We start from the raw sequence: 12,997 nt of genomic DNA, 5'->3' as shown, positions 1-12,997 counted from the left end.
TAATTACAAATAAATTACTTCCCACAGCTAACACTCTAAAATCTAAATTAAATAAATAAAAATAATCATTAATTTATTATAATTAAATAACTTCCTACCCTATTCTCCTATAAACCCACTACCCGCTACGGAACTAAAAAATGCTAAATTTAATTAAAATAAAATTGATAGCTAAAAAACATAAACATACATCACATACATTTTAAAATATAAACTAAAATACATAACACTAATTAAAAACTAGATAGTTTAAATGCCTATATTTTTGCAAACCATATTAATGACTTCTATACTTTTAAAAATGATATTTCTTACCTTAAATTCGATATTCTTGACCACGATATTCTTGCTGTTGATATTTCTGAATCATGATATTTCCAACTCGGTATTTGTGTAAGTCGACATTTCCAACTCGATATTCTGTCTCAACACCATCCTCGAGAGTGTGATAAATTCGTACCCCCAAATAACGAAAAGTAGACAGCTGCCATGTAAGGATTATGTTGTTTACCGTACACAGTGGGTTTGGAGTATGACTGTTGAAAGGGAAAAGACACAACTGGGTCCAACTTACTTGGAGACCGTAGATGGTTGCAAAATTGGTCAGGAGGTTTGCGATAGTGGGAAGTACAGATCGGATATCTTTAAGATGGAGCAGCATGTGATCTGCATAAATGGAGACAGAGTGTGTACAGTTCCCCAAGGGGATCCCCCAGTGGTGGCCGTGGATACGCAGGCTATGTGCCAATGGCTGTAGTACCAGTGAGAACAACAGGGGAGACAGTGGGCAGCCCTGGCAAGTCCCCCGCTGTGTTGCAATGGGATCTGAAATATGACAGACAATATTGACTCTAGCTGTGGGGTTGGTGTACAATAATTTGATCAGCCGAATGACTTGGGGTCCCAGGCCATACCGTTGAGGCCCACTCGAGGAAATCAAAGGCTTTATGCGAGTCTAAAATAAAGCATCCTGAGTAAGTATATTATTCTGGGGTGTGTGCAAGACTAAACAAAATGTCAAAGGGTCAAGGAGGTGTTCCTGGCTGGCACAAAACAGTTTTGGTCCGAGTGGATGAGTTGCAGTACCAGGGGTGACAATCAGTCTGCCAGACTTTTAGCTAAGATTTTATAGTCCGTATTTTACAATGCAAGAGGTCTGTAGGATTCTGGGTCAAGTGAGTCCCTACCTGGTTTAGGCAAGCAAAAGAGGAGGCCATCTCTTGAGGCAGGTGGTAAAGACGCTGCAGTGAGGGAGGTGTCGTATAATGTTTTCATAGGGGGTGCCAGTATAGGTGCAGACACTTTATTGAATTCAGACAGTAGGCCATCAAGTCCTGGGGCTTTGCCAGTGGCAAAAGCACATATCGCCTCTAGTACCCCAAGGTTAGAGATTTCTCCTTTGAGTTCCTCCTTGTTTTCCAGCGAGATGTGTGGTAGGGTCAATCCGACCTGGAAGTCACTGACGGGGTCTAAAGGCTCTGTAGATACTGATGTATACAGCAATGTTTATTGGCGTGTGAAGGCAGAATATATATCCCTCTGTGTGTAGAGTAATTGTCCTTCATCTGAACGGATAGAGGGGATGTGGCATCTGTCAATCAATCACTCATACATTCATAAAGCATGGCAAATCCCCATGAGGGTCTCAAGGCACAGAAGATGCTGGCTGCTGCATTGTGGCTTGATCACTCATGCCACGGAGTGGATTGTGCTCTCAAAATAAAAAGTACTGTTTAACTGATGTTTTTGTGTTTAACCATTTAGTGTGCCATGTTACGGATATATACAAAAACAACAATTGATGGACAGAATGCAGAACAATGTCATACATTCACCCCAGTACAGAGATCTGGGCCTAAACCCATAGATGTTTTGCTCACCATGCCATTCCAGTTTGAACCCAGCCATATGCAAATCAGTCTTGACCCTGTGCCTCATAGGAACAGTCCAGCCCGAACTGCCAAGCCAGGTCCTCCCTGGACTAGAACCAAGCATCCTAGGACCGGTTTCGGGGTTTCATCCCTCTTCAGCCAGGATAGCTTGATTCCAGTAGCATGGAGAGCACGGGTCTCACGTCTGAGCATACCCGTCCCACTCGGGGTGACAAATACAAAAACAACAGTTGATGGACAGAATGCAGAACAATGGCATACATTCACCCCAGTACAGAGATCTGGGCATAAATCCATCGATTTTTTGCTCACCATGCCATTCCAGTTTGAACCCAGCCATATGCAAATCAGTCTTGACCCTGTGCCTCATGGGAACAGTCCAGCCCGAACTGCCAAGCCAGGTCCATCATCCCCTTTGGTATCGCTATGTTACTGATATGCCTGCCCAGCATAGAAGACAACCTTGACATAACATGCACAACTCTAAGTGATATACAACATAATACTCAAAATATTAAAAAGTTTACACTGTTTTCAGTTTTTCACTTATTTCTTTCAATAGTCATTGTACTCATGACATTTGCTTTTCATACAACTTAACATACAAAATATAAACAAAGCAATTCTTGCTATTAATAATTTTTTGACATAAATGAATTATACCCAATGCATTTCGAGACACTCAGTTCTCTTCGTCAGGGGTGAACCTGTTGATAAAACGGAAAACTGATCAATTGATGTGTGTATTGTGAAAACGATGTTTATGTGATATGGGAAAATTAGAGATAGTGAATGTTGTGGTGGTCTATGGCAAACACACCCAAGGTGCTCCCCTTCAGCAGCATGTTATTTAGATGTACTTACTTCAAATGAAGAGTTCATTCGCAACCTTCAAGGACCTCTGGATATATAAACAGTGTCCCTATTGTCAGTTTATTGCTTCAATACTCCAAACCAGTAAGGATCTGTAACTCATATCGTGGAATCTACCTGTAGATACACCTTTATGAATCCACTGTTGATTCTGCATGCGCCACAAGTCGACACCAGCATCCCCGTGCTGCAAAGAATGAGAGCCACTTCCATTAAACTGACTCTTACCACCGTAGTTAATACCAATCAAATGTTCGGATGGACGAGAAAGAACCTGCACGTACCTAATCCATCACAATGCTCCGATCCACATGGCACCCAGGCCAAACGAAGGTTGCAATGATTCAGCTACTGCACAATGAACTGTTAATAATCCTAGTGACAACATTCTGCAACCTGTACTCACTAATAAATATCAATTACCCAACTGTCTGCTACCGTGTGGTACCGCCTACATAAAGAGTAAACCAAACTTCCAAGGTTTATTCCAGGAGAAACCTCAGTTTGCTTATTCAAGAGGACACAACCTTAAAGAATTCTTATCTATTAAGAAAAGAGCCAAGTTACCATCAGGCAAAATGGGCATGCAGAAATGCTGGAATTGCATACACTGTAATAACGTCATACCAGGAGATGTACTAGCACACCCCAGAACAGGGGAACAAATTAAACTCACCGGCATCACAGACTGTAACTCTCAAAATGTAGTGTATTCTATTAAATGCCCCTGGGGGCAACTGTATATCGGGAAGACCGATAGGAAAATGAAAGTGCGATTAACAGAACACAAGAGCAAGATTAGACATAAAAACCCTAACTCCCTCTTAGCAGTACACTGGGAACAACACCGACACTGTAGTGCAATTGAAGTTTCAAATTATTGAACAAGTGCCTATATATAACGACACTGACAACTCAAGAAAACTCTTGCAGAGAGAGACCATCTGGATAAAAAGGCTTAATACTTTAATTCCCTATGGTCTTAACGATAGATACGAGATGGCATGTTTTCTCTAAGCACATTTGTCCCGAGATACATACTGATCGTCTTAACATACAGTAGACTAACCAGGAGATTTACACAACTACAGCAGTTAAATAGACCATACACAATCATCATTTATACATCACACAGTATAAGGGAATACACTGGGATAGTTATCACTGTTATCCCTGCATACAAAATGGATGATGTTTAATTATTATAACTATGAACTATGCAGTTGTCTTTATTTGCTATATATAACCTGTAATACTTTATTTGTGATTGTGATTTTTTTATATTTTGTGGGCATAATGGCTGAGAGATTGTAGGCCACTTCACACTGATCTGATTTCCACCAGGCGAACACATGCACACGCGCATTCTCATTAACACTGACTACACCATTCCAAGAGGGCGCCTTTTGATATTCGATCAGAGAGTTCCACTTGTTTTTAGGTATTATGTTGTCTATCCGGACATCTGTCATGAGTAATGAGGTTATACGCATATATTTTTCTTTTTCCGCTGATTAGGTTGATCTTTAAATAGTAAGGTACGTTCACTGTATCACTATATAATACTGTTAGACATGGCGCGCAAATTTGTGATCCTTAACCCCAGCGTTTGCGGGAGTCACGTCATCACAGTCGCGGACCTCTCAGGGTGAGACGCGCTAGAGAACTTCTGGGTTAATCACTAACTGCGTATTTGTTTCCGCTTATATTTGGCTTGCGCATAGGACAATCTACAACAGTGCCGTGGAATGAAGGAGCTGCATTATTGACAGAGAAGTAAGCGGTTTTCGAGACAGTAACTTTACTCTTTATGTAGGTGGTACCACACGGTAGCAGACAGTTGGATATTTGATATTTATTAATGAATGCAGAGAGAGGAAAAACTGTGGACTAGTTCACTTCCCCTGCTACTATAGGTAAATATCAATGAGAACTATCTATTGGGTTAGAAGCTAGCTATCCATGTCTGGGAGAAAAACACTTTATTTTTATGAATACCCTCACTCACTGACCTAGTTGGTGGAATGCTTCATCATCGGGTCCCACCCAAGGTGCCGAGTGCACACGGTAACTCCATGTGAAATACATATGATACCTCCAAGTGAAATACTTAGGGTAACTCCATTTGAAATACTTATGGCAAGTCCATGTGAAATACTTGGTAACTTCATGTGAAATATATATGGTAATTCCATGTGAAATATATATGGTAATTCCAAGTAAAATACATATGTTAACTTCATGTGAAATACATATGTTAACTCCATGTGAAATACATATGGTACATCCATGTGAAATACATACGGTACCTCCATGTGAAATACATTTGGTAACTCCATGCTAAATATATACAATAACACCATGTAAAAAACATATGGTAACTCCATGTGAAATAAATATGGTACCTCCATGTGAAATCCATATGGTAACTCCATGCCAAATCCATACAGTTACTCCATGTGAAATACATATGTTACCTCCTTGTGAAATCAATATGGTAATTCCATGTGAAATCCATATGGTACCTCCATGTGAAATACATGTGGTACTTCCATGTGAAATACATATTGTACTTCCATGTGAAATACATATGGTACCTCCATGTGAAATACATATGGTACCTCCATGTGAAATACATATGGTACTTCCATGTGAAATACATATGGTACTTCCATGTGAAATACATATGGTAATTCCATGTGAAATGCATAAGGTACTTCCATGTGACATACATATGGTACTTCCACGTGAAATGCTCCATAAAAGAAAATTCAAATCCACATACTAATCAATTGAAGTAAAATCCATATGGTACATCGCTCGAATAAAGAACACGGAGTGTCGTTCGTTCACGAGTAAGAATTGGAGCTATCCCTGATGAAGGGCTAAACTAGCCCGAAATGCATTGGGTTCATGGAATATCAATTTGATTTGTATCAACTACATCATGATTTGGAAAATGGAATGCTCATTTGAAATTGAAAAATTCCAGAATGACTGAATAAATCCTGCGTTATTTTACTTCAATTGATTATTATGTGGATTTGAATTTTCTTTTACGGAGCATAAACATTTGGTTTCATTTGTAAACCTGAGAAGTCCAGTCTTTCTGGACATTTAAGCAGTGCGCTAAGGGGACGTCTCCCCGTCAGGGAGATGCTTTTTTAACGTCAGTATCCCACGCCCTGTGGACCAGAGGGCCATACTCTTCTCAGCACGCACAAATTGAATACTTTGTTGAACTTTCGCAACAAACCTGGGAGTGCCTGTACTCATCTTATTATTGTAACTTCCATGTGAAACACATATGGTAATTCCATGTGAAATACATATGACAACACCATGTGAAATACATATGGTACCTCCATGTGAAATACATGATACCTCCATGTGAAATACATATGATACCTCCATGTGAAATACATTTGGTAACTCCATGCTAAATATATACAATAACACCATGTAAAATACATATGGTAACTCCATGTGAAATAAATATGGTACCTCCATGTGAAATCCATATGGTAACTCCATGCCAAATCCATACAGTTACTCCATGTGAAATACATATGTTACCTCCTTGTGAAATCCATATGGTAATTTCATGTGAAATCCATATGGTACCTCCATGTGAAATACATGTGGTACTTCCATGTGAAATACATATGGTACTTCCATGTGAAATACATATGGTACCTCCATTTGAAATACATATGGTACCTCCATGTGAAATACATATGGTACTTCCATGTGAAATACATATGGTAATTCCATGTGAAATGCATAAGGTACTTCCATGTGACATACATATGGTACTTCCACGTGAAATGCTCCATAAAAGAAAATTCAAATCCACATAATAATCAATTGAAGTAAAATCCATATGGTACATCGCTCGAATAAAGAACACGGAGTGTCGTTCGTTCACGAGTAAGAATTGAAGCTATCCCTGATGAAGGGCTAAACTAGCCCGAAATGCATTGGGTTCATGGAATATCAATTTGAGTTGTATCAACTACATCATGATTTGGAAAATGGAATGCTCATTTGAAATTGAAAAATTCCAGAATGACTGAATAAATCCTGCGTTATTTTACTTCAATTGATTATTATGTGGATTTGAATTTTCTTTTACGGAGCATAAACATTTGGTTTCATTTATAAACCTGAGAAGTCCAGTCTTTCTGGACATTTAAGCAGTGCGCTAAGGGGACGTCTTCCCGTCAGGGAGACGCTTTTTTAGCGTCAGTATCCCACGCCCTGTGGACCAGAGGGCCATACCCTTCGCAGCATGCACAAATTGAATACTTTGTTGAACTTTCGCAACAAACCTGGGAGTGCCTGTACTCATCTTATTATTGTAACTTCCATGTGAAACACATATGGTAATTCCATGTGAAATACATATGGCAACACCATGTGAAATACATATGGTAACTCCATGTGAAATACATATGATACCTCCATGTGAAAAACAAATGGTAACTCCACGTCAAATACATATGATACCTCTATGTGGAATACTTATGGTACCTCCATGTGAAATACATATGGTATCTCAATGTGAAATACATACAGTAACTCCCATGTGAAATGCATATGGTAAGTCCATGTGAAATACATATGGTACCTCCATGTGAAATACTTATGGTACCTCCATGTGAAATACATATGATACCTCCATGTGAAATACATATGGTACCTCCATGTGAAATACATATTGTACCTCTATGTGAAATACATATGGTAATTCCATGTGAAATCCATATGGTACCTGCATGTGAAATACAAATGGTATCCTATGGAATCTTCATGGGAAATACATATACCTCCATGTGAAAAACACACGGTAACTCCATGTGTAATACATATGATACCTCCAAGTGAAATACTTAGGGTAACTCCATTTGAAATACTTATGGCAAGTCCATGTGAAATACTTGGTAACTTCATATGAAATACATATGGTAATTCCATGTGTAATACATATGGTACCTCTATGTGAAATACTTATGGTAACTCCATGTGAAATACATACGGTAACTCCCATGTGAAATGCAAATGGTAATTCCTCAACCAATGAAACGTTTGGTGATGCTGAGCTTCAGCTGCTGGTCTCCCGCTGTGATTTACTGCAAAAAGGCATTGTAACATTACATTTGTTCTAGCGTAATATCATTTGAATTTTATTTTTATTTCATTTGTGCAGGTAAAATAAACATTTGTGCAAGGGATGTTTGTTTAATTAATGCCTTATAAAAATAACTCACCAAATACCAACACGTCATTAGCAGGACAGTATCAAAAGAACATGAATTTTCAGTTCTTTTCAGCAGAATCACTCAGTTTTGTTCTTGTGTTTCCAGCTGTTTGCTTAAGCCGCCACCAGCTGGAGTATCTATAAGACGTGTACGTCAAACGTTTGCAGGAAATGTGAATATTGGGTCTATGTTTTGTCTTAGGTTTGACAAAGATGCTCGGTCTGATTACAGTGTACATTGGGGACCTGCTTTCCAGTCTCTATTGAAGTTTTGCTCGTTTTTTGGTTCTTTGCCTCTACAGACCTGTCACCCCATGATTGAGGTCATTCCCACACTGATGCTTTTGGGCACTTGTTGCCTCAGGGTCTGGCTCCACCTTTGATTAAAGGATGTAAGAAAGAATAGGACAGATTGATTGTGCCTTGGGAATATAGGGACATTAACCCAAGGAAAGGCATTGGCTGTTCAATAACCCATGGAAGGGCATTGGCTGTTCATTAACTCAAGGAAGGACATTGGCTGTTCATTAACTCATGGAAGGGCATTGGCTGTTCAATAACCCTTGGAAGGGATTTGGCTGTTCAATAACTTAAGGTAGGGCATTGTCTGTTCAATAACCCTTGGAAGGGCATTGGCTATTCAATAACCTATGTAAGGGTATGGACTGTTTAATAACCCAAGGAAGGGCATTGGCTGTTCAATAACCCAAGGAAGGGCATTGGCTGTTCAATAACCCAAGGAAGGGCATTGGCTGTTCAATTACTCAAGGTAGGGCATTGGTTGTTCACTAACCCAAGGGAGGACGTTGGCTGTTGAATAACCTATGGAAGGGCATTGGCTCTTCAATAACCCAAGGAAGGGCATTGGCTGTTTAACAACTCAAGGGAGGACAAAGGCTGTTCATTAACCCACGGAAGGACATTGGCTATTCAATAACCCAAGGAAGGGCATTGGAGGTTCATTAACCCACGGTAGGACAATGGCTGTTCAATAACCCAAGGGAGGGCATTGGCTGTTCAATAACCCAAGGGAGGGCAAAGGCTGTTCATTAACCCAAGGAAGGGCATTGGCTGTTCAATAACCCAAGGAAGGGCATTGGCTGTTCATTAACCTAAGGGAGGACATTGGCTGTTCAACAACCCATGGAAGGGCATTGGCTGTTCAATAACCCAAGGAAGGACATTGGCTGTTCAATAACCCAAGGAAGGGCATTGGCAGTTTAATAACCCAGGGGAGGTCAAAGTCTGTTCATTAACCCACGGTAGGACATTGGCTGTTCAATAACTCAAGGTAGGGCATTGGCTGTTTAATAACCATGGGGAGGTCAAAGGCTGTTCATTAACCCACGGTAGGACATTGGCTGTTCAATAACTCAAGGTAGGGCATTGGCTGTTTAATAACCATGGGGAGGACATTGGCTGTTCATTAACCCACGGTAGGACATTGGCTGTTCAATAACCCAAGGAAGGGCACATGCTGTTCATTGACCCACGGTAGGGCATTGGCTGTTCATTGACCCACGGTAGGACATTGGCTGTTCATTAACCAAGGGGAGGACATTGGCTGTTCAATAACCCATGGAAGGGCATTGGCTGTTCAATACACAAGGAAGGACATTGGCTGTTCAATAACCCAAGGAAGGGCATTGGCTGTTTAATAACCCAGGGGAGGTCAAAGGCTGTTCATTAACCCACGGTAGGACATTGGCTGTTCAATAACTCAAGGTAGGGCATTGGCTGTTTAATAACCATGGGGAGGTCAAAGGCTGTTCATTAACCCAAGGGAGGAGGACATTGGCTGTTCATTGACCCACGGTAGGACATTGGCTGTTCAATAACCCAAGGAGGGGCACATGCTGTTCATTGACCCACGGTTGGACATTGGCTGTTTATTAACCAAGGGTGGACATTGGCTGTTCATTAACCTACGGTAGGACATTGGCTGTTCATTAACCCATGGAAGGGCATTGGCTGGTCATTAACCCATGGAAGGGCATTGGCTGTTCATTAACCCATGGAAGGGCAAGGAAGGGCATTGGCTGGTCATTAACCCAAGGTAGGGCATTGGCTGCTCAATAACTCAAGGTAGGACATTGGCTGGTCATTAACCCAGGGGAGGGCATTGCTTGTAGGACAGAGGTCCTGGGTGAGGTTGTTACATTGTTTCTCCTCTTTCTGCAGGTTTGGTGCCCCGACAAGGACCCTCCTATTGTACTGGACACAGACGGTGCCCTCAGCATGTCAAAGAGCCCTGGGATTTGCGATGATGAGGAAACCAAAGTGACAGAGGTAAAGTAACCCTTGGCCAGAAAGAAGACACTTGGGTATGGAGTATGAGAGGGTGGGAGAGGCGAGGAGTCCTCCACGAGTATAGATGCGAGTACACAGGGGCTATTGTCCCCTGCTGGGTACAGAATGACAGCACAGAGGAGCGCTGGGACTGCACCGAGCACTTAGTGGTGGTTACCTTGGCTTAAACACTAACACTATGGCCCAGATTTACAAACGTTATGCACAATGCAGCGCAGCAACCAAAAATGTTACGCTACTCCGTGTGACAAGCAGATATCTACAGATATCTGGCTCTCTCCTCCCCTCTTCTTAGCACCGGCACACACTCAGGCTGCTGAGCCCCACGCACACACCTTTACACCATAGTGCAAGGGTATGTGTGTGTCTAGTATAGGTTTTGTACTGGAAGGGTTCCCTTCCAATAAAAAATACTATGACTAGACAAATGTTGAAACGTTTTCTACTTTGTATGGTCGCTGCACAGTGCAGCACACCTACAAAGTTGGAAAAGAGAAGTGAGAACATTTCTCCATTCATTGCCTGATTTCAAGTGGCATGAATTTTTGGCGCGCATACCCCTGTCTGCTTCAGTTAGTAGCTAGGGTTTTCCATCAAAAAGCATGGTGGTAACATGGGAATATATAACACCCCTTGACCCGAAGTAATGTAAAGCAGCACTTTGCACTGGTTTGCATTACTTTTCCTTACAAACCAACACAAATATCAGTTTGTGTTGCTTTGTAAATCGACAAAAAGTCTTTGCATTAAAAAGGAATGCAAACCCGAAGCAAAACCTTTGCAAATCTTGGCCTTGGTGCTTTATTTAGAATTTTGGAGGATGGGATACTGCTTCACAAACGTGGTGGATGTCCCTTCCGCTGTATTAAAAGTGTGTTGTAGCCTATGGCTCTTGTAATACGGCGGATGGCATGCTGCGTCACAAACGTGGTGCATGTACTGTCTGTCGTACTAAGTGTTGTAGTCTATGGCTCTTGTAATACGGTGGACGGGATACTGCATCACAACCGTGTTGGAAGTCCCGTATTAAGTGTGCTGTAGCATATGGCTCTTGTAATATGGTGAACTGGGTACTGCTTCACAAACATGGTGGTTTTCCCGTCCGCCGTATTAAAAATGTGTCATAGTCTACCGCTCTTGTAATACGGCAGACGGGATACTGCGTCAAAAAAGTGGTGGATGTCCTGTCCCCTGTATTAAAAGTGTGTTGTAGATTATGGCTCATATACTATGGCAGACAGGATACTGCGTCACAAATGTGGTGCATGTCCGGTCCGCCTTACTAAGTGTTGTAGCCTATGGCTCTTGTAATACGGTGTGCTGGTTACTGCATCACAAATGTGGTGGATGTCCTGTCCCCTGTATTAAAAGTGTGTTGTAGATTATGGCTCATATACTATGGCGGACAGGATACTGCGTCACAAATGTGGTGCATGTCCGGTCTGCCATACTAAGTGTTGTAGCCTATGGCTCTTGTAATACGGTGTGCTGGTTACTGCATCACAAATGTGGTGGATGTCCTGTCCCCTGTATTGAAAGTGTATTGTAGATTATGGCTCATATACTATGGCGGACAGGATACTGCGTCACAAATGTGGTGCATGTCCGGTCCGCCTTAATAAGTGTTGTAGCCTATGGTCCTTGTAATACGGTGTGATGGTTACTGCGTCACAAATGTGGTGGATGTCCTGTCCCCTGTATTAAAAGTGTATTTTAGATTATGGCTCATATACTATGGCGGACAGAATACTGCGTCACAAATGTGGTGCATGTCCGGTCTGCCTTACTAAGTGTTGTAGACCTATGGCTCTTGTAATACGGTGTGCTGGTTACTGCGTCACAAATGTGGTGGATGTCCTGTCCCCTGTATTAAAAGTGTGTTGTAGACTATGGCTCATCGAATATGACAGACAGGATACTGCGTCACAAATGTGCTGCATGTCCGGCCCGCCTTACTAAGAGTTGTAGTCTATGGCTCTTGTAATACGGTGGACTGGGTACTACGTCACAAATGTGGTGGATGTCCTGTCCCCTGTATTAAAAGTGTATTGTAGACAATGGCTCATATATTATGGCGGACAGGATAATGCGTCACAAATGTGGTGGATGTCCCGTCCGCTGTACTATGTGTTATAGCCTGTGGCTCTTGTAATATGGCGGACAGTATATCCATCACATTTTAAAAGAGTATCCTGCCCGTCAAACTTTGAATATGACTCTATGTGAGTTGCAAGTAAATGGTGTTGGAATTCAGGGCTCATGGATATTTTATGTTCCTCCTTTACGCAGACAGTCCTGTCCGAAGACATCTTTCCTTATATGCTCGGTTACGAAGTAGCCCAAGAATTGACTAAGATCCTTGTTAGAAATGCAGACTGTCAACAAACTGAAGCAAACCAAAGTCCAGGACAGCCCGTCTTGATAGAAGAAATTCCTGTGAGTACAGAGAGTGTGAGGGACAGCCTGAAGAGGATGAGACTAGGAACAAGGGGAGGTTAATAAATAAGAGGAGGTCCTGTGAGTGCGGAGTCTGAGGATAAGTGAGGGTTCAGTTGAGCAGCTTTCCTCAAAGTATGAATGCTTGATAGGACGGACTGTAAGGTGCACAGAGAGGAAGCCTGGGTGGAGCCAGGAGCGTAGAGATCTTAGCCAAGGAAGGAGT

The 12,997-nt window shown here is 41.7% G+C and overlaps 1 protein-coding gene across 1 annotated transcript in view; it reads left to right on the top strand.

Annotated features, from left to right (window-relative positions):
* The window catches only part of LOC146783117 (uncharacterized), a 384,584-nt gene that overhangs the window by 310,587 nt on the left and 61,000 nt on the right, over positions 1-12,997 (top strand). The window contains exons 16-17 of the mRNA XM_085638236.1: positions 10,207-10,314; positions 12,625-12,771. Of these exons, the coding sequence (XP_085494362.1) occupies positions 10,207-10,314; positions 12,625-12,771 (255 nt within the window). The remainder of the gene's footprint in view (positions 1-10,206; positions 10,315-12,624; positions 12,772-12,997) is intronic.

This window comes from Triturus cristatus, chromosome 12 (genome assembly GCF_964204655.1).
Source record: "Triturus cristatus chromosome 12, aTriCri1.1, whole genome shotgun sequence".
Taxonomy (NCBI): Eukaryota; Metazoa; Chordata; class Amphibia; order Caudata; family Salamandridae; genus Triturus; species Triturus cristatus.
The sequence above is the reverse complement of the archived record's forward strand: the minus strand, read 5'-3'. Positions and strand labels throughout refer to the sequence as shown.